General features: G+C 44.5%; 1 protein-coding gene across 7 annotated transcripts in view; it reads left to right on the forward strand.

The window, feature by feature from the left end:
- COBLL1 (cordon-bleu WH2 repeat protein like 1) overlaps window positions 1-22,345 on the forward strand; it is a 132,383-nt gene that overhangs the window by 60,958 nt on the left and 49,080 nt on the right. Inside the window, exon 1 of one of the 7 annotated variants that reach the window (XM_083153925.1) lies at window positions 3,526-3,627. The exons of 5 other annotated variants lie outside the window; for them this stretch is intronic. In XM_083153925.1, coding sequence (XP_083010051.1) covers window positions 3,602-3,627 — 26 coding nt within the window. In that variant the 5' untranslated portion in view covers window positions 3,526-3,601. Of the gene's footprint in view, window positions 1-3,525; window positions 3,628-5,407; window positions 5,507-22,345 lie in introns of those variants that run through there. One more of the 7 variants, XM_083153924.1, reaches the window with a different exon arrangement.

Here is a 22,345-nt window from a genome sequence, read left to right on the forward strand (position 1 = left end):
TGAGCCACTCCTGTTTCCCTGACAATATAATTGGCTTCAAGCTAGTAAAAAAATAGTTAATTTGCCAAACATCGTATTACATTTTTCTGGGAAGTCAGACTATCATTTTAAGATGGGTTTAGAGCTGTCAGAAAGAAGCAGCTTATGTTCAAATCCAGCAGATTCCGGCTACTACAGGAGCTGGCATAGCATAGAGACAATCAATTAAGCCAACTACGACTAAACTACAGTCTAAACCATGGGTCCTCAAACTGCGGCCCTCCAGATGTTGTGAAACTACAAATCCCAGCATGCCTTGCCACAGTTTTGCTATAAGGGAGTGTTAAAACTGTGGCAAGGCATGCTGGGATTTGTAGTTTCACAACATCTGGAGGGCCGCAGTTTGAGGACCCATGGTCTAAACGATGTAATTATGCATAAATGAAGCATAAACATCCATTCGCAGCCTTGTGTGTGGGGACACAATCATTCGATGGTCGCCAACCATCGAATGATTTTGCAAGCGCTCACGGATCTAAAACACCTCTATGGTGTTTTAGATCTGCGGGCTCCCTGTCATCAGCTGCCTGCCCCCGCAACCGCATTTATATAGGAAAGCCCAGCGATTTCATGGGGAATCCCATGAAACTCTGGGTGTTCCCATGGGCACAGCCCATCGCCGCAACACCATCCCCCACCGCCCGCACTGCTAGGTTCGGGCAAATAATCAATTCACTGTGCCCACTCGCGAATAATCAATTCGCCATGCCCACTCGCAGTCACAAACCATCGCTCCCCTGTGCGAACACGCAGGGGAGCATATGAATCAGAATAAGGTCCATAGTGACGATGCGGTGCTGTCCCTGGACTTCCCGGTCAGTGTGACGGTGCCGATCTCGGGGCATGATGGGAGGGATCGTAACTGATCCATCTGACAGCGCTGCAGAGAAAATGCGGTAAAGCCCCAGATATTCGCATTAGTGCATCCCGTCTACGGGCCTTCAACGAGGGGGTGCAACATGCTAACAGCTATAGGGGGTTATTCTGGTTGATTCGCAAGGCTAAATCATTTGCATGCCTCGGGTAACCGCCCATTTCTTTCGATGGTCACCGACATGGCGCCCTGCTACTTCCGGGTTCTACGCTCGGCACAAACTATCTATAATAAAGTAACTTAACTCCATGCCAACATGTTGGCATGGAGTTGATTTTAGATAGCGTGGCGAGCGTAGCGATCCACCAAGCCCGCAAGGGGTATCAGACGCATGGCGCCATGCTGGCGCCGTGAAACTACACAAGTACCGTGACTATTAAGTAACTTACATATGTGTTCATGCTGGCATGGATATGGGCAGGCAGCTGACATACGGTGATGTCAGCCCCCCGCACCCCCGTCACTGCCCCATTACCATCAGAACGCCCATGGAACGCTGGGCGTTCCCATATGGTAATGGGGCAGCCTGGTGCCTCCAGCCCATCTCCGCCCCCTGCACGCCATGATGGGTGGGTGCACCCGGCGAACCGAAAGTTTGTACAAACGCGCCTGCGCATGCGCAGACGTGCACCATCGGTCCTCCGTGCGAATGCACAGAGGAACGAGTGGATTTGAATAACCCCCATAGTCTCCCTGAAACTAGTTTTCAAAATTAGGTAAGTATGGTGTACAGATAGTGTGGAGCATTGTGTGCTTTAAATTCTATAGAGGGTATTCCATTAGTGCCGTTTTTTTCGGCTATGCCAGGAAGAAAATTCAAATCATTTAACATAAATGTTTTAAATTTTTTCTTAAATGTTTGTATTTTTTTTAAGTGATTATTGTAAGGCTGCTCAAACCAACATCAGAAAAGTCTGCAAGTAGGATACTCAATTAAAAACACCAACGTTAAATAAGTGGAATAGCTGGCATGGCATGCTGGGATATGTAGTTCCACAGCATCTAATCTACTTGGCATAGTTTTGAATACATGATTACATATTTACCTGCACAAGAAGAAAGTGTCCCTGTAAACTGTTTTCATATGTTGTAGTCATCTGCTCAGGAAGTGAGGAATATTTGTATCATGCAAAGCAAGAAGGTCACATTTTATCTCATCGAATCACCTAGTTCCTGCAATATTCCCCTTTTAGTAAAGACAGTGAAGAACAAAGTCACACTCAGTCCCAAAAGTCAAATAGTTTATAGAATTATTACCAAAAAAGCCAGATGACTTGCTTAAATGGTACTTACAAAACAGCAGCTAATATTGCCATATAACACCATATAGCCGTTTACCACATACATGTACTCTAAACCAGTGGTCCTCAAATATCCCCAACAGTTCATGTTTCCAGGTCACTCAGCAGGTGCACAGGTGCACTCATTGCTTACAGACACATTTTAAAAGATCCACAGGTGAAACTAATTGTTTCACTTGCAATTCTGTGTGGAGACCTGGATAATGTGAACTGTTGGGGGTACTTGAGGACTGAAGTTGAGAACCACTGCTCTAAACCAGCTGCAGTCATGCTGCCGTTTTATATGGGTAGTGTCTATATCCCCTTCAGTTTTGTCAATTTTCCCATCATGCACTGGGTCCATGTATACCTGGAGGGGGGATATAAATCTGTGGCGAGCGAAGGGAGCGAGTGTACAATGCTTCTGAAATAAAACAAAATAACCTACACCTTACGTGATTTACAGATAAAATACAAAACTTTGTGAGGGCATCTAACAACTTCCACCCTCACCGAACGTGACATCCTGTAATTAAAACTGAAGGGGATATAGGGCCAGATTCTCTAAGCTTCAAAAGTGATAAAATGGAGAGTGATAAACAGCCAGCCAATCAATTCCTGTCTGACATTTTTCAAACACAGGGGGAGATTCTCTAAGCTAAAAATGCGGTAAAAACCCCGTTATCGGGGTTTTTACCGCATTTTGGGATGCTGTAAGCATCCCCCGCCGGGTTACCGCGGCGGGGGGCATCGCCAGAAAAATCTAGCGATGCCCCATAGAAGCCAATGGGCTTCTATCGCAACCCTCCACCGCCCCGCACCGACCCCCCGCCGCCCCGCATCGCCCCCTCCCCCCTCAGCTGTGTCCGGGCAGCACAGCGCAGTGCTGCCTGGACCTGTGACCTCCTCCCTGCACTGATCCTCTTCCGGGTGCAGGGAGAAGGAGAGCCCGGCGCAGCAGCAGCAGCAGCAGCAGCGCCGGGTGTGGGAGGGAGGGGAGAGCCGCCGGGACCTGCTGGGACCCGGCGACTCTCACCGCAAAGGACAGCTCTTAACGCAAGAGCTGTCCTTTGCTATAATTATCGCATATGTTACAGCATATGCGATAATTAAATATGCGATGGGCGGCGAAGGGGGGCGGAGATTCTTAGAGAATCTCCCCCACAGTCTGTGACATGGCAGGTAGGAGCTGATTGGCTGGCTCTCCATTTTATCACTTTTGAAGCTTAGAGAATCTGGTCCTAGTCTCTAGTTTTATATGTGGCTCACTTTCCAGTGGTGCCCTGGTAACTCTACACATGAACTCCTAGATTTGGGATGATCATGTGACCCCAGGACTCCACCTGAGCAGCAGTGATGCAAAAGGAAATGCTCAGGTGTGGCTGCTGATTCCAAAGTGTCCCAGAAAATGAGTATGTGTCCATGCTATAAGTGGTAGGTTCTAGGCTTCCTAACATTTTGCATAATAAACTGTCTGTTACCATAGACAGGGGGCTGAATTCTCAGTGTACAGTATGTGCTTCGTGTAGGAAATGTGATTTGTTGGCATGTAAAGGATTCTGAAAGCAGTTTTGTATTCCAGATGGAGTAATATTGAGGCATTACTTCTGTATACTATTTCTTCATTTACAGGACTTCTGAATAATTGTTGGCAAAATTATACAAACAATCTGTGTACATACAGTAGCTACTGTATATGTGTGTGTGTGTGTGTGTGTATATATATATATATATATATATATAGGGATCGTATGCTTAGTATTTTATTAGCCAGCCACAGAACCTGTGCAAATCATAGGTGTCCTGGATTAAAGGGATATTATGGCAAATCTATCTATTGGTGTGTACACACGGCAGATGCTGGCGTGAGATGCGAGTACCGACGCGATCAGATCACATCGGGACTCGCATCTCACGGCATGCCAGAGGGGCACAATTTACACTATATAGTGTTGCCTGCCCTCTCTATCTGGCTGCCGATATGCGCTCACACAGGAAAAAGCATGCGATTTGGCTTCCTATATCGGGAACATCGGAAGACAAATCTAACCATGTGTGCACACTATATCACATGTGTAGTAGTAACATACTTTGTTTCCCAGCTACCTAATATGATTATATTTAATATACTTAGAGGTGTTTGTAGCCCGTGGAGATTTGTATTTTTAAGAGCTACATTTGATTACTTTATCCCAGGTTTAATGTTTTATTGATGTGGGTACAAATGTGCATGGGATAATTATGCACACACAGTAATTGATTTATGTTTTAATCAAACGTAATGTAATAACTATGTTAATGCTCTTGTTAATTATACGGGCACCACCTAAAACATGGACTCCACCCAAATTACATTTAGACTAATGGTGAACAGATGCACACTTTCCCACTTGCCTTGCATAGGTTTACTCTTTGACACTGTGGATAATCTTGTCTGCCACTTGTATGGTGCTCAGTATAATTCCAAAATAAATTGTGGGGGGGAGATTCGACCAACAGAGCCAGTTTACTTCTTGCACTTGAGATAACCAAACTGTTCCAGTTATGACTGGTGGACAGTGTCCGTGCTTCAAGCGGAACCTGTGTGTTTGACAGATTTCTAAAAACCTGAATTTTCTTTACTTGTCATTTATACACTTTCTAGTTTTTTTAAGCTTTTTTAACTGCCTTCTATAGAAGGGAAGTGGTTAAAGGCATCCAATCATAAATACAGTGTGGAGGAAGCCATACTATGGTCTCTGGCTCTCAGGCTGTGATTGAACAGTTTGCATAACCCAGCAGTAGATCATGGTTTTAGCCATTTATGAAAAGTGGTGCTGAGGAAAACAGTTGTGTTGTCCATGGCAACCAGCCAGAAATTTACAATCCTTTTTATATATATTTTTTTTTTCTAAAACGTACTAGAATGTTATCTGAATCTGCATGACCATACCAGCATAAGGAACTACGCATTTTTACAGTATCTTTAATCAAACATTATAAATATAATCCCGATATATAGTCAACTTTGCATGTCAGAATTCTGCCCTCAGCTGCGTAGCCGGCATAGTAATAAAGCTTCTTAATAGCCTGGGAACTTAGTGATTAAGATTAGCCTCTGTGAGTGGAGCTGATGCTGCTAGTGAAAGAAGGTGTGCAGTGGGAATAAACAGGACACTTACTAACAAGGTGACACCCTCAAAGGAACACATGAACAAAGACAGATATTTTTTTTCTTTTTTCCCTAAAATATATATGGCTAAAACATTTTAGAAAGTATTTTTTTTCCATTTGTTCCAATGAAAGGGAAAGTGTGGAACCTGTTATGCTGGAGGTAAGATGAGATATTCCCTTAAAATAAATATGGAATCCTATTGTATGGGTTCTTTTTTTTGTACTTTTAGAATGCTTACGTTTTTTTTTCTCATGACTGTAATTGCACTTATACTAAAAACAGTAATATGTTTTCTTTGTGCCATTGTTTTTCAAACTGTTTTTTTATTTTACTCTGTGTATTTTTAAATAAGAATTTTTGCCCGGAAGTTTGTAAATTCCACACATAACTATTGTGTAATAAGAGAACATATTTCTATATGTGTATATGATATATATATATTTAATATATTTGTTGTTTTGGTGTGTGTGGTGGTGTTTTTTTTTTTTTTTTCCTTTCACTTATTTGGTATTTCTTGATTCAGCTAAGAATAACTTCAAATAATAGAAATGCTTTACAGAAGACGCCCATGTGCACATTTCTAAACAAATGCTTCCTAAAATAATTAGGGTGTTGTATTAGAGCCAGCTTAGGTGTGTTTGTTCAGTTTGTGTGAACTTAGCCAGGCAAAACACTGTCTCGGGGGGGATAGTTCCCTTTAATGTTTCTTTACCATTTCCCCCTGTTGTTCATTAAAGACAATCAGTCTCATGTACAACTTTGGCTTTCCTGACTAATTTTCCTTCTGTTCTCGCTGCTACCACCCTGACCTCACCCTAATGCTATATTAGCCTCTTAAAGTATTTCATCCAAGATATATAACTTTTTAACTAAAAAAATAAACAAACTTTATTTGGCTCGGAAATGACTGTTGCTGCTTCTAGGTTCCGAAGGAGGGGATGTTGAAAGCTGAGCTGTTTAAATGCCTCTAGTACTGAATGAGTTATACAGACCTCTAGCGTAGACACCACTGTATAATACAGTCATGCGTTTTCATGTGATAGTGTGGAAACTGCAGGGAGTCAGGGGAGAATGTGCATGTGATGACACTTTATTTTTTTTTAATGGGAAAGAATCTGTTTCTGTACAGTATTTCTGTTGATGAGACCCAATATACAGTATGTCCGACTGGTCTCTTGATCATTGCTCTCATTCCCAGTCGTTTGAACAGTTTTCAATTTTTGGTAATACCTGCACACTGAATTGTGAATTCGATGAGCTGCAATAGCACTGTGGGATCTGACTGGAATCCCAAAATTCAATATGGTATATATTCTGGGGATAGTGCTGCGCTCAATCTGGTGTAGTTGATACTACATGAGTAAGTTGAATTTATAAATAAATAGATATGACACACTGTTAATCTAAACGTACTTTACTTAAAAAGTTTTTACAATGATTTTGTGATGTATGCAGTATAGATAATGTCACGTTCCGTGCACTGGCCCTTGGCCCCTGTGCAAGATTTGTGGCAAAAATCTGAATGTGGCTTCACAGTTCAATTGTCTAATCCTTGCTGCTGATATGCAGCGTTTTTTGTCTGTCTATTTGATTATACTCTGCTTGCGGCGTCCCGTCAAACAGTTGTATAATAATGCACTCAAATCTTCGGGTACCCCTTTGTCTTTTACAACTTCTTATGCGGGTTGTCGGAGGAGGGGGGGACTGGTGCAGATTAGGGTGCCGGTGTCTCTGCTGCTGGCTGGGATGACGGAGGTGCCGTACGAGTGTTAGTACACTCAATACGTCACACGCCGCTGACACCCGGTCGCTGCAGGGACTTCTGGCAGCGGGGATCGATGTGTTTGGCAGCAGCGTCGCCGTGAACACCGCCTCGCTTGTTTGAACAGTTTTGTACTACTGTTTTTTTTTTTCTGTGTTATTGTTACCAGCAGATGAGTGACGGGGTAAATGAATTTTGATAGCGTCCTGCTATGGAAAGTCGTCCACCCCTGGGAAGATTGGATAGTTGAAAATCGCTCAGTGCATACACACTGTGGGTTTCTGCTCAGCATGTATATGGGCTTAAAATTGCTCAGTGCATACACACTGAGCAATTTTCGCCCATTCAAGCAATTTTCCCGGGGGTGGATGACTTTCCATAGCAGGACGATGTACAAAGCCATCCACACTGTCGCTCATGACTGGGTGATTTTTGAGCTGAAAGCAGCTCAATTGGAAAAACTTGGCTGCTTTCAGCTCAAAATCGCCCAATGTGTATGGGCTTTAAGTTGCATGATGGCTGCTGATTTTTCTCAATGTTTCAGATATGGCCCAGTCTAAGCCAGGTTGTCCCAACCTTGGGCCTTGAGGCACACTAAAGTTGGGTACACTCCTTAAGGTGCCCATACAGTAATACAATATGGCCCTCTTTCACATGGTATCGACCATGTACTTCCGATCTGATGCATGGTTCTGTGCGTATGGGATCCAGAGATCGTCACGGCTGACATGGGGATTTGTCCTATGCTGGAGCAGTGAATGGCATTGCATACGACAGATCTTATGCAACAGGATGTATCATATATGCTCCTAACTGGCAGGGAGCCTTTCACCTGCCCAGTTGAGCTGTCAATCCCTGCCGGCTACTGTGTGGGTGTAGAGGCAGTCAGCGGATCGCCCGTTTATACCACTTGATGTGCCAATACATCATACATTGGCTTTGTTGCACAGCCGACATGTGTTTGTTATTCAACGCTGTTCCATCGATATATCAGCAAACCAAGTTGGTCAGATTGTACCCAGCATAAGCCAACAGTGGTAGGACAATGAATTTAGGGTTCTGGATGCTGGGTCATGAGTACACTATGTCCTGAATTTATGTTTGTTCTGAAAGAAAATGTGTAACCAGAGATCCACTTTAAACAGTGAAGCATTTGTTTTGCAGTGAGAATTTACATGGCCTTTGATAATCTAATTAATGCAGCCCTCTGTACATTATTTCAGCTTGGTATGAATGGAGTATGCAGTGTTTGTTGTTATTTATATATAGGCGTACCATAATATCCCTTTTAAACCGGAACACAGGACTTACACAGGATCTATATATGAATTAAGCCAGCCACAGAACTTGTGCAATACATGAGCATCCCATTTTAAAGGGTTAGTATGGTAAGCCTACTTATACCCACTTCACACTTCAGCTCTTAAACGGTTTTTAGCCTTTTAAAACGGGTACAGCTGCAGTGCGAAAGCTCCAGGGCCCTTTAACCATTTAACAAAAACTTAAAAGGCAATTTTCCATTTTTTTTTTTACTTTTTAAATGGGTAGAGCTGCAGTGGGAATGCTCCAGGTTGCTGTACCCATTTAAAAATACAATTTTTACCCATTTACCCATTTAAGAGCCATTTTTTTGCCAGTGGGAAAGGGTCTTAAATGGTATTTAGTAATAATAATAAAGGTTAAGAACATGATTGTCTTCCTGCTTGTGATGACTGTACAGTCACCACATCCAGGAAGTAATCACAGCAGACAGTAGACAGAGAAGAGCTAAAACGTTTTTGTGCTGTACTGCTGTTTACATTCTGCTACCATGCCCAGTTGGACAGAGGAGGAGATCAGGGAACTCCTTCAAATTCGTGGGGAAGAAGAAATCATGTGTCTGATGACCGGTACGGTAAAGGATGCTGCAAAATACCGTAATATCAGCAACATGATGGCAGCATCAGGATTTATAAGAACCACTACGCAAATTATAAATAAGCTGAAGGCATTGAAATGCTTATTCCACAATGTACTAGACCAGAACCGGAACCGAAGCAGCTCTGCATGTAGGGAGTGGTTGTACTTCGACCAATGCATGGTGGTTTCGGGCATTCTGCACTTGCTAATCCAGTAGCATTATCATCTAGCCTGGCAGCAGCCTAAAGTCGGCATGAAGCTGCACAGTCGTGTGCAGAACAAACATTAACCCCACCTGTGCAACCAGCCCAGTCCACAACATCCACTGCCCTGTTTAATGAGGACATACTGCGACCGCAGACCCCTGAAGTGATCCCTGAAACTCAGAATGAGGACGTGGAAGAAAATCGGGCAGGAAATCAGCAGAGACATGTGCTCTGTCTGCCATTATTGCAACACAGATCAGACCACTTCCCACCCCCTCCATTTGTTCTCTCAAAACTTCATCATTGTGGGCCTGTGGGGGCAGAAAAGTCCATTTACTATGGGTTTTAATACTTTGCTTAAATGGGTATATGTGAATGTGACAAAAACGGCATTTAAATGGCAAATTACTGTTTAAGAGCGCAGTGGGAAAGGGTCTTTATAGCTCACCCATTTAAAGACCCGTTTACAAATACCTAGTCTATATCTGCGTTATATGCTATATCTGCACTGCGGTCATGGGTTCGATTCCCACCATGGCTCTAACTGTGCAGAGTTTGTATATTCTCCCCGTACTTGCGTCGGTTTCCTTCCACAATCCAAAAATATACTGGTAGGTTATTTGGCTCCTAACAAAATTAACCCTAGAATGCCTGCGTATGTATGTATGTGGTAGGGAACATAAATTGTAAGCTCCACTGGGGCAGAGACTGATGTGAATGTTCAAATATTCTCTGTAAAACGCTGCGGAATATGTGTGCGCTATATAAGAATCTGTAAATAAATAAAATAGGCATACACGCTAGAAAGTATCGCCATCAATATCGTTCTGAAGCACCTTTCTGAATGAGATTGATGCAAATATCTTCTAGTGTGTATGGGCCTTTATGCCAAGCTCGTCAAATTTCTTTAAAATCTAGGAGCCAGGGTGAAAGTTGTAGGAGCCAGTCACAGTTAAAACAGGCACATTGCGAGCTGAAGGTGCGTGCCAAAGTTTTACACCACAATGCCAATTACATGCTATATCACACGCCTTAATACTTATTGCATATGCCCATTACATATATACCAAACACCATAATGCCCATTACATATAATACCACACACTGTAATGCCTATTACATATTATGCCACATAAGTGCTTCTTACCTACATGCTCGTTGCTATGGGTTTCTTGCTTGATGTCTGCTAGGGATGGCCATCGACCATCGATGATTCAAAATAATCTGGTTTATGGCTGATGCTGAATACTTTTGCAATGGATGGGGGATAACCAGATGGTTTCCCTCCATCGATGGCACAGCAAAACTATGTATTGCTCCCCCCCCCCCCCCCAAAGTGCCAGGGCATGGAGCATAGCTCCGCCCACCGACACCCACAAAGCCCTGCCACTATGTTTTGATTGGCACACAGGCCAATCGGTCAAATATAATAGATGACTATCAAATAGGTAAAAATATTGATGGTCATCCATTGCATAGTTTAGCACTATCGATGGCCAGCTGCACTATTGCCATCTATGGCAACCATCGATGGCAATGGCAAAGATGGCCATCCCTAGTAGGGGCAGATCCAGAAAAAAAGACAAATGACATTATAGGGCATGGGGGTGGTTAGTGAAGCCAGGTAGAGAGAGCGGGGGACAGAGAAGTCTAGAGGGGAGAGAGCGAGAATGAGCGCAGAAGAGGGAAGAGAGAGAATAGTGGAAGGAAGAGAGAGGAGCACTGAGAGAATGACAGTGTTCCTCAGAACACATCTCCCCCTTTTTTTGTTCAAAATATAAGCACATGGGAAGAACTCATTCTTGCTGTAAGAGGCTGGAGGATACGTTGCTGGTCAGTAGTAGCAGCACTGCGCTGGGAAACAGCCTTGTAGCATGACAGCAAAGAGAGACCCCCCTCCCTCTCCACAAAACATCCTTGGCTGCTGCACCCCGCGACTCCCTCCCCCCTTCCCGCCACTTCTTTCCCAGCCTAGAGCAGGGGGTCCCGGCATAGTGGTGGACAACTCACCCAGCTGCTGCTATATTAGAGCAGGTCCGCGACGCAGATATTTCAAACTCGATGCGACTCACTCCTGATTGGCTGCTGAACCGCCGCGGACCTGCTTTGATACAGCAGCAGCCGCATGAGTTGTTCACTGCTCTGCCCGGCTGCTGCGCTGCAATTATCACAAGTCACCACTCTCTGCGTGGGGAGATCTGCTTCCTGGCAAATCTGGTCGCCAGGAAGCCGATTCTAGCCGCCGTGGCGACCTGGCACCCGGATTTTGTCGAGCCTTGCTTTATGCAGATGACTGCTTTTGGCCATTTTCCAGAGTTTGGGAGCAAATGGTTGATTATAATTTGTTCTTTGTAATTTCCAGATTTTTATTTCAAGCAGCCAGATTAGAAAGATAATCTTCTAGTGCGTATGGGCCTAAAGATTGTGTATATCCTTCGTACACGATGTCCTAACCGATTTTGACCCACGGGAGACCCATCCTTATTGTTTGTACACACCAAACAATGTGGACGATAACAACATTTTTACCAATGTTTTTATCGTACATATCGTCAGCCTTTACCGAATAGTGTATACAGAATTCTATAGAAGAGTTTGAATTGATTGTAGTCTGGTCTTTAAAAAAAAAAAAAAGGGCTATTTTTTTTTTTTTTAATCTTTTTCTTTTTATACATACTCTATTGTTTAAACTTGGTGGCTTTCTTCATTTCTGTTCATTTCTATTCTAAAATGGGGAGCTATGACATAAGAAGGAAGCTGGCTGCAAGTAAGAATTGAGCAACATGTGGGAAGACTCTCTGGCTGAGTCACAGCATTTACATATAGAACAGGCTGTTGTTCTGTGTTCTTATACAAGTGTGTGTTTTTACTCTTACAGCAGTAAATAAAATGTTTTCATCCTAAAGTTACTGTATATTATGGCTTATGGTATATAATGCATCATACTTACAAGTTTACCTTATTGTAATACCAATAAAATGGATGTCATCACAGTTTTACAGTTTAAGTAAAACCCTTGGTGAAATGTAATCAGATGAGAGAATCAGAAAGTGAGAGATTTGGTAAGAAATCTCCATTTTTTTTTTTTAAGCGGCAATCAATTACACGGCAAAATCAAACTGGTTTTGCAGTGTAAATGATTGCCGCTTTAAAAAAACCCTGGAGATTTCTTACCAAATCTCTCACTTTCTGATTCTCTCATCCTATAAATTTTCACCCCGTCTTTTTCACCCAAGTAAAGCCTCTACATCAGGCATGTGCAACCTGCGGCGCTCCAGCGGTTGTGAAACTACACATCCCAGCATGCCTTACCATAGTTTTAGCATTCCATAATAGCAAAACTGTGGCACGTCATGCTGTGGGATGTGTAGTTTCACAACAGCTGGAGGGTCGCAGGTTGCACATGCCTGCTCTACATAATGCCTGTAATGGTTTTTGTTTTTGTTTTTTTGAGCAGGTTCAGAAAATATTAGTTAAAAAACAACTTCCATCTAAAAGTTCAAAAAACTATTTTTTCATCCAAAGAACACCATACTGTACCTCCTAATAGATGCATTTTCTAATTCTGGACATGGGCCTAGAGGCGACACTGATTTGAGGTGGTACAGCAGGGTGCCTGTCCTCTGCTGTATGACAGCTGATGATCTTCTTTAATGCAGCACCAGTGGGTGGAGTTTGGGTTCCCAGCAGCAATGTGAGTGGAGGAGAGGTTGGGGGCTACCTGCCTAATTGCTGTCTTTCTCTAGTAGGTACAAGAGGTGTCATTGATATGAGGCTCTGTGGCTTAGGGGGGCATGGTCCCAGGTTACAAAGTTGCATACCAATTTCCAAGATTTGCCTGCTAAGCTACGGTTTCTGATCCATTGGCCAGCCTGTATTGCGTGACATTACATTTTCAGTGAGGGAAGTACATCATGGATGTTATAATAGTACCCAGAAGCTACCCAGAATGGCAAAGATCGCCCAAAAGCAGGGATATATAGCGGTGAGCTTTGTCGTTTTGGCAACAAGGCACTCTGTAATGTGGTATATATTGAACTGGAGGCCACTGTGAAGTGGCAAAAAAATTACTGGAAGGCACTGTAATGTGGAGGGCAATATAAGGTTATATAAAGAGAACTGGGGAACTGTACTGTGGCACAATATTGAAATGAGGCACCATAGTATGACATAAAATTAACAGGAACATTGTAATGTGGGATAATTTGAACTGGAGGGCTTTCAAAGGTGGCACATTAACAGAGGGCAATGACATGTGGCATAATATGAATTGGGGACACTAGGTCATACATATATTGTGTATTGTAAAGTACAGTAAATGTATAAATGCTTAATATGTAGGATAAGCGGTATCAACTCTGGTATCCTTATTGGTGCTGCTATCTACAAGGTAACAACACACCAATAGCAGGGGGCAATATATGAACGGCCAGCAGCGACACCTGCAGCTATCGATATCAACAGTCTAATGCGCTGTGATTGCTGATCCGCTTCAGCATCTGAGACATTAATTATTAATGTCATTAATATATTTTGGTGTTGGTTTTTGGCATTAATATATTTGGCTGTTTCTCCTTGGTAAAGAGGTGAAGCAGGAAACATTATACCTGCACACGGGTATAATATACTCATCACTGTGTGGCATAGGGCGGTATTCAGTGCAGGGGTGAGCAGCGGGGATGGCTTTTTTTAGCGAGGAAAAGCTGCCCAGAATGGCAAAGATCGCCCAAATGCAGGGATATATAGCAGCGAGCCTTGTCGTTTTGACGACCGCACTCGCTGTTTTGACCTCGCCTCAGGAAGCAGGTGAGGTGGAAACAGCGAATGACGTGGAGCCGTTGAATACTTTGACGGCGAGTTATTGGCACTGCTCGCCGTCAGCCGCTCCCCCCCTCCCTCGCATTGAATATACCCCATAATGTCTACTTAGAGAACTATGATGATTTATAAAATAACTAGGGCATGTTTATGGGGCATAGACTACTTCGGAGAGGTTTCTCTCGAGAATCATTGAGGGAACCCTTTAAGATGTTGTTGTTATTGGGCCCTCAAAGTTCTGGTTATGGACCAACCAGCTTTTGCCTGACACAACAGATACTGTAATGGTTCCTATGTAGTCAGATCACTTAGAAATGACGCCCAGATCGCTCCATGTGTATGCCCCGAGCGACGGCAATGCGTGGTCCCGCACATCACCATTTCCTGACTAGGTCTTGACTACATGTAGTCAAGATATTGTCAAATTTCCAGTGTTCTCACCACAGAACACTGGTTAGCACAGATCGCCCATACGCATATAGCTATGTGTATGGAGGATCTAGCAAGCCCTGTGTGCTGAGCGCTCTGACTAGACTAGATCGCTCAGCACACAAGGCTCATACACATCGCCCTATGTATATGAGCCTTAAGATCGTGAACATTACAATGCGTTGTTTACATTCTGCCGTGTGAAAGTATTTGGGATCTGACTGTAATAGAAGGCATAGCAGGAGCAGGTTAGACATCTGTGCTCACAGCGTGCCAGGCTGCCAATGTGTTTTAAATCCACCTTTTATAAAACTTCCTTTTTTAACAGCATTTTTTTCGACTAGTGTTTTAACTGGTAAAACATGGGATTTTAAATACCCATAGTTCATCTGGTTGACAGAACGTGTGATAGATTTTCAGTAGGTCTGTTTAGTGGCTGTTACCATTAGGCATTTCAATAAGTTAATCAGTCTTTCTCAATTGGCATTCTTTTTGTGTAAGACTTGATAAAGACGCTTACTCTGGAAATTATTAACCATTGATATGGTGTGCATGCTTTTGCAAATATTTATTAATCTTGCAATAAATGAAGGTTGGATTGTTTTGCTAATAGTAAAAAAGCACCATAACTGCTTTTATCCAGGACTTGAGTCATCCATTGACCAAACTTGGCTCTTGCCTAGGGTTCCGGAAATGGCCTTTTACAGTATGTGTGTTTGAAAAACAAAACTGCTTCCTGGCATCATGGCACCCTAAAGTATTGGCATATTTTTCACAGAACCCAAAGTTTGTAATGTCCATTTCACACAGAAAAACAAGTTACCGGTTAAACATTTCTACACAGTAATTTGCTATTTTTCACAGGTAATTTTTCTGTGTGAAAGGGTCAACCCTGGGTTGCAAATCAGAGGTCTCCAACCCTGGAAAAAAGCAGGGTTCGACAAACGGGAATTACAACCCGGGCTGGCCCTTTCACACAAAATAAATTTTATTCAGCAAATTACCGGATGGAAATTTTTTTACTATGTAATTTGCTTCTGTGTGAAAGGGGAGTAAAAACCAGGGGTTTGGGGCTATTCTGTCTGAAAAGGGTATAAGTGAAATACTGTCCAAAATGATTGCATCAAGTAAATTGTGCATTCCTCCCATCTTTAGGCTTAGTGTTCGGCAGGCAGCAGGACTAGTTTTGCCTATCACATTAACCATACAGTACATTATTTGATTTTGTTATGGACCACCAACCTCTGGCCCCTAAGCGAGTGCCCTGCGGTACCACTGGGTGCCGTGGCAATTAGTTTGGTAACTGCTGCTTTAACATTTTACTTGATCAAAAACTTGGGGTCATTGTTCGGTTTTGCCTTGGGTGTTTTTGACGACTTTGTTCCTTAGTCTGTGGGGTTTGCATCACATGCTGATGTTGCAGAGAGGTCTCGTGAGAACTGGCAGTCACAACACTATGCAGATTGTGTGTTTCTCTGCAGTCTTTTTACAAAAGTGACTGTAAAATCATTTCTTATCTTTTTGATAGTTTAGGAAAAGGAAAAAGATGTTAGCAAAAGATTTGCAAAAACAACAAATATTGGGTCCGATTCAGGATCACTGGATGCAATCCAAATTCAACTACAGCCACGGTGGTCAGAGTTTGAGCATGAACATTTCTACGCATGTGAAAACCCCAGCAGCAAATGGCTTTGGCTACCGGGCCAGAGCAGTGGAACACCCAGCGTTTTGTGGGCGTCCCCATCAAAATGCTGGGCGTTACCCTGGGAACGCAGGCGGGCCAATGCCTACTTGGGATGGGCGGCTGACATCACAGGACCTCAACGCCCGCCCCGTCTTCGGTGATCTGTGGAGGAAATGAGTCAGTTTAGACTGATTCTTATTTCCGAAAGCAGGAGAAATCATTCAGTAGTCGGTGACCATTGCATCATTTCTCCTGCTAGCGGCTGCATGCGAGGGGATGAGCACATCCATACATATGGCAGTGATGGGATATGGGCGCCGGGGAGAGGAAGGTCGTTCGGTGGCGTTAAGATGCTTGCTAAGCAGCAAACAACCGCTGCTTAGCCAGCCAACCTGAATTAGGCCCATTGTGTCTTTGCAGTTAATCATTTTGCAGTTGGTTCTTAGTGATGCCCACAGGGCAAGTTAGATACAAACTGTGTAATTTATGGTTATTTTAAAAAAAATTACTATTTTTTTTTCCTTTGCTCTTATTGCAGTCAAGGATTATATAAGGTCACCCATGGGTGTGATATAGCTAATTACCATGGGGGTTATTCAGACCTGATTGCTATTATGTGAATTCCCAAGCTGGTCGGCCAATCAGCGTAAAAAATCAGGGATTTGACTGACCGGAAACCGCTGTTTGCAGGTGATCACCGGCCTTTTTCTGGGAGTGCTGGTGAGCCCAGGCATTTTCAGGGATGGTGTGTGACGTCGCAAAGGCCTCCATCAGCCTGTTTCTGTTGCGTCATTGGGGAAGAGTCAGAGTTCCTTACACTTGCACAGACCGGAAAAATCATTTGCTGGTGAGCGAGTAGTGAATGGATTTGCACGGGAAGAATTACTCCCTGTATGGTCGACAGCTACCTGATGGCAGACCTCTGCGAATTGGCACAGCAGTGATCACGTCTGAATCAGGCCAAATGTCCGCACCTGGAACCCAATCCCCCCCATATATGTATGCACAGTGCTGATGTGACCGATTTCCTTTTTTCTGTTCTTGTTAAGAGATCACCTGATAAAACAAAAGTAGTGATATACCAAAACATACATTATAATAAAGCAAACTATATCATTTGTTTTCATTATTTAAAAAGGAAGGCGCCTGTAAGACAAGTAATTACTTATCCCCTACGGAAATATGAGGATCCTTGGGGATCCACGTCTGCAACTCCTCATTGATGTCTGTTATTGTATCTCACAGCAGGGACATGTTTTCCCACCAGAAATGCTGTCCTGCAAATTGTGCTATTTCTGTAGCATCCCCTCAGTGCTACTGGTGGTTATTTGTTGCTATCTTGCTGAATAATAGTATTACACAAGTGACAATGCTTCCTCCTATAGGAATGAGGTTGACACATGAAAACCCGTCCGACATGTTTTTCATACTTTACTATTCAAGTGGTCATAGAGTGACATTATAATAGTGCCCAGCGTAGCATGGCTCACCATGCATACTGCTCTCCATGCAGTATGCTTATGTTGACGTAGACACAAAAGACATAAAAAACCTCATGTCAACCTATTGCTTTTGTCGACCCTTTGACCATGTCCACAAATAGTGTTCAACCTATTGACTGTTGACCTAATAACTTATGTTTTAGTGCCGCCACCTCCCCAAAGAGCGCCAAATTCTGGAATTATTTTAGAGGCTCCAAGTGATGTGGAGGCTCCAGGGACCTTGCCCACCTTCCCAGAGAGGGGGGTGGGGAGGGGAGGTGGACCATATTTTTGGGAACCTCCCAGAAGTCCCTAGAGGGTAGGCAAGTATGCTAGAAAAGTTACCCAATAAGAATAAACTTAATATGTATAGTTTGGAGCAGAGAAGGTAAATGCGGGACATGATAGACTTCCAAATTACTGTGGTTTTTAACAAGGTGCAGGAGGAAAACATTCTTCAGATGAAGAAAAGAATTGAGACACGGGGACATGCACTGACACTAGAGGGAGGGATGTATAGCGGAATTTTGAGGAAAAATGATTTCACAGACCGGGTAATGGAAGCAATTTAAATAGGCTTGGGATAGCTATATGGATATCGGTACAAAGATAGTGTGGACTGTTGTAGGTTGACTCCAAAAGGTTGACGTTCATAATGTTCCCACATAATAAGGATTGTATTGTGTCATTGTCGACAACTGAGCACGTAAACCCCAATTAGTTTAGTGCGGACCCTTCCATGACTTGCTATGCTGACCATGCTATGGGCCAATTTACCGTTCCCAAACAGAAGCCCTTATTCAGATCTGATCGCAGTACAAATTTATTCTCAAAATGGACAAAACCATATGCACTGCAGGTGGGGCAGATGTAACCTGTATAGAGAGAGTTAGATTTGTGTGAGTTATTTTGTTACTGTGCAGGGTAAATACTGGCTGCATTATTTTTTTTACACTAAAATTTAGATTTCAGTTTCACTACACCCCACCCAAATTTAACTCTTTCTGCACATGTTACATCTGCCCCACCTGCAGTGCACTTGGTTTAGCCCATTTTAAGTAAAATTTTGTACTGAAATCAGATCTGAATAAGGGCCAGAGTCCACGTACATGTAAAAGGATGTGGCGACCATTGTGACCTTTTGTCAATGTTGACCTTTTGTAAATGTGGACCTAATGCTTGACGACCATTTGGTGTTGACCTATTGATTCTCGCCTTATGCATTGTAGACCTATCGCAGAGATTCCCTAAAAGCTGAAAAAAGGGTAGAGTAGATGGGCCAAGTGGTTCTTATCTGCCGTCACATTCTATGTTTCTATGTCTAAATGGTCACACCATTTTTGCTAGTAGCTGATTACCCTGGAGACTTTTTAATTCACTTTCATGTTTATCAAGTTTTCCCAACAGGTCCGTTTTTGTGTTTTTCATTCTAATGAAATATTTTGAAACTGGTGTCTACAACGCTAGGGAACGCTATAACCCAGCTGCCACCATGATGGAGGGATGCCAACCTCCAAAACTCAGACAAGGAATATAGAAAGAATGTGGGGCGCTTAGTGGTACAGTTGGAAACAATTCTAAGCCTTTCACACAGAAAATGAAATTCCCGGGTAGCCGTTCCACCCGGGAATTTCATTAAATACACGGGTCATTTTTTCTGCATGAAAGGGATGATCCGGGTCTTAAATTCTGAGTCTCCGATGTTGCAAAAGACCAGGGTCGGAGATGCAGAGTTTAAGATCCAGATCGACCCTTTCAGACAGGCAAAAAACCTGTGTAATAGAGGAAATCTCCGGGTCTAAAATTTAGACCCAGAGATATCCTCTCCTGTGTGAAGGGGGAGGTCTGATAGTGGCAGCCGAATAACACTGCTGCACAGTCTAGCTGCGCTCACATGCAGAGAGTGGCATGCTGGAGCTCATATAGCACCTGCACGTACTGGCAGTGAGGTTCCCCACGGCGGCTGGAACAGACATGATGGGTGCAGAGGAAAGGCAGCCAGGCAGTCATCCATAACCACAGCACAGTAAGGACCGCCTCTACACTGCACAGCAGTTTACCCCGCCAGGCCGCGCGAGCCTTACCACATGCGGGGAGCTACAGTTTGCAAAGGATTAACTGAGGATGGTTCTGTTACTGCAAATTGGTGATATGCACATGCATATATGTAGGTAATTTTACCCACTACTTTGCCTTTTTAAACAATTGGATATCCTCGTGTGATTTCATATTGTCTGTTGGCCACTCATCCAGCTTCTGGATGCTATTCTCCTATTAAAGACAACCGCTATCCACTTCAGTCAGATTGAGAATCTGGGGCCATCTGCACATTGGGTGTGCAACTTATTATTAGCAAGCGTGCTATCATTAAATTATTAAGTTCCATTTTAAATGTATGACCCCCGGGAGGTTTATTTGTTGTTTACTAAGCTACGTTTGATGCTACGTTGTCAGCGTAGCCCAACGGCTGCCTTGTGTAGTCAGGGCCGTTTCTAGACAATTTAGCTCCCAGGGCAAATAAATAAAAATGCCCCCCCCCCCCCCAATACACAACATGAAACACAAGAAAATAAGCGCGCTGAAATAGGGGGTGTGGCTTATTTTAAAAGGGGGTGTGGCTTAAAATAGGGGCGTGGTCTAGCAGCAAAACAATTACCTTACATCTCACTTTTGCAACCTGCATGTCCAGACATTGGTTACCGCAGGAATTGTCATTGTCCTCCCGCACTTAAGTTGGCGGGCTGAAGACCACACGGTGACATAAAAATATAAACCCCCACACAGTTACCTAGTACGCCTCACAGATCAAGGCCAAACAATGACAGGCTACTTAAATCATTATACACTTTTTTTATCCGTGATGCCAATTACACATTACATATTACGCCGCACACCATGATGGCAAGTACACAATACTCCCCACAACGTAATGCCTATTACACATTATGCCCAACGCGCCGCTGCCGCACAACTGATGCCGTTTACTAATATGCCCCCACAGTGCCATACATATATGCCCCCACAGTGGCAGATATGCCCCCACAGTGCCACACATATGTCCCCACAGTGCCACACATATATGCCCCACAGTGACAGCTATGCCCCCACAGTGCCACACATATATGCCCCCACAGTGAGAGCTATGCCCCCACAGTGCCACCCATATATGCCCCCACAGTGCCAGCTTTGCCCCCACAGTGCCACAGATATGCTCCCCACAGTGCCAGATATGCCCCCACAGTGCCACACATATGCCCCCACGGTGCCACATATATGCCCCCATGGTGCCACACATATGCGCCCACAGTGCCACACATATGCGCCCACAGTGCCACACATATGCGCCCACAGTGCCACACATATGCGCCCACAGTGCCACACATATGCGCCCACAGTGCCACACATATGCGCCCACAGTGCCACACATATGCGCCCACAGTGCCACACATATGCCCCCACAGTGCCACATATATGCCCCCACAGTGCCACATATATGCCCCCACAGTGCCACATATATTCCCCCACAGTGCCACATATATTCCCCCACAGTGGCAAATATGCCCCCACAGTGCCACACATCTGCCCCCCTCAGTGCCAGACCTATATGCCCACACAGTGCCAGAGGATAATATCCCAGCAGCAGCACAACTCACCGTTGCTGCTGCTGGGGAGAGCAGAGTCCGGGTCTCCGAGTCCCGTTGCCGCCGCCGCCGCTGCTTCTGTTTCCCAGGGGAGGAGAGGGGAGCGCATAGTGCATCTCTCCTTCCCTTTCACTGTGACTGGGCTGTCAGACAATCATATCTCGCGGGCTGGCTCCTTATTGGCTGCCGGCCCGCGAGCTGATTGGCTAACAGCCCAGTGACACAGCGAGGGGAAGGAGAGACTTATGCGCTCATCTCCCCTCCAAGTCCAAGAGCGTGCGGGGGGGGACAGCGGCGTGGGGGAAGCTGGCGGGCGCCCTGGCTGCTAAACAGAGGTGGACAAGCCGTGCGGTGCCCCGGGCGGCTGCACGGCTTGTCCGCCTCTAGAAACGGCCCTGTGTGTAGTTTCATGGCGGCAGCCTAAGCTACCATGTCAGCGTAGCCCAATGGCTGCCTAGCGTAGTAAGCGAGGTGTCTCCGCGGCAGCCCTGCGTAGTTAGCGTAGTCACCGTACTGTCCCTGGGAGCTGCAGCTCTGTCCCCGGCGTCCCTGGCAAGCCTAGTGAGCGCCTCACACAGTGCCGGTATCCCCTACCCTGGCAGACGCCGGCGTAGAGGGGATCATTCGGGCGCCGGCAGAGAGGCGCTCCATCTGTCTGAGACGCACGAGCGTCTCAGATGCTTGTGCATCTCAGTAAGTATTGCGGAAGGGGTTCGGTAGTGCTCTGCGTCTCCTGCACAAAGGGGGGTGCGGTGTGCAAGTGCATCTCATGCACAATAAAGGACGTATTTACCAGTGCTCCATGTTACATACTAGCAAATGGCTCCATTTGAAGACCCCCACTATCCACGCCAGCCCAAAGCGTGGTAAGGGGACATGGTACGCGTCCTCCCGACTTGTTCATACCCCCCACTATCCACGTTGGCATGATGTTGATTTAATAAAGTGTGGCGAGCCACAGAGCCCGAAGCTTGCCGAGCGGACGCAAATTACTTGACTTGTATTCCGTGTCCCCTCGCGGGGCTCGGTAGCTCGCTGCGCTCACCACACTTTATTAAATCAACTCCGCGCCGACGTG

The sequence above is a fragment of the Crinia signifera genome, chromosome 7 (assembly GCF_055691185.1).
Source record: "Crinia signifera chromosome 7, ASM5569118v1, whole genome shotgun sequence".
NCBI lineage: Eukaryota > Metazoa > Chordata > Amphibia > Anura > Myobatrachidae > Crinia > Crinia signifera.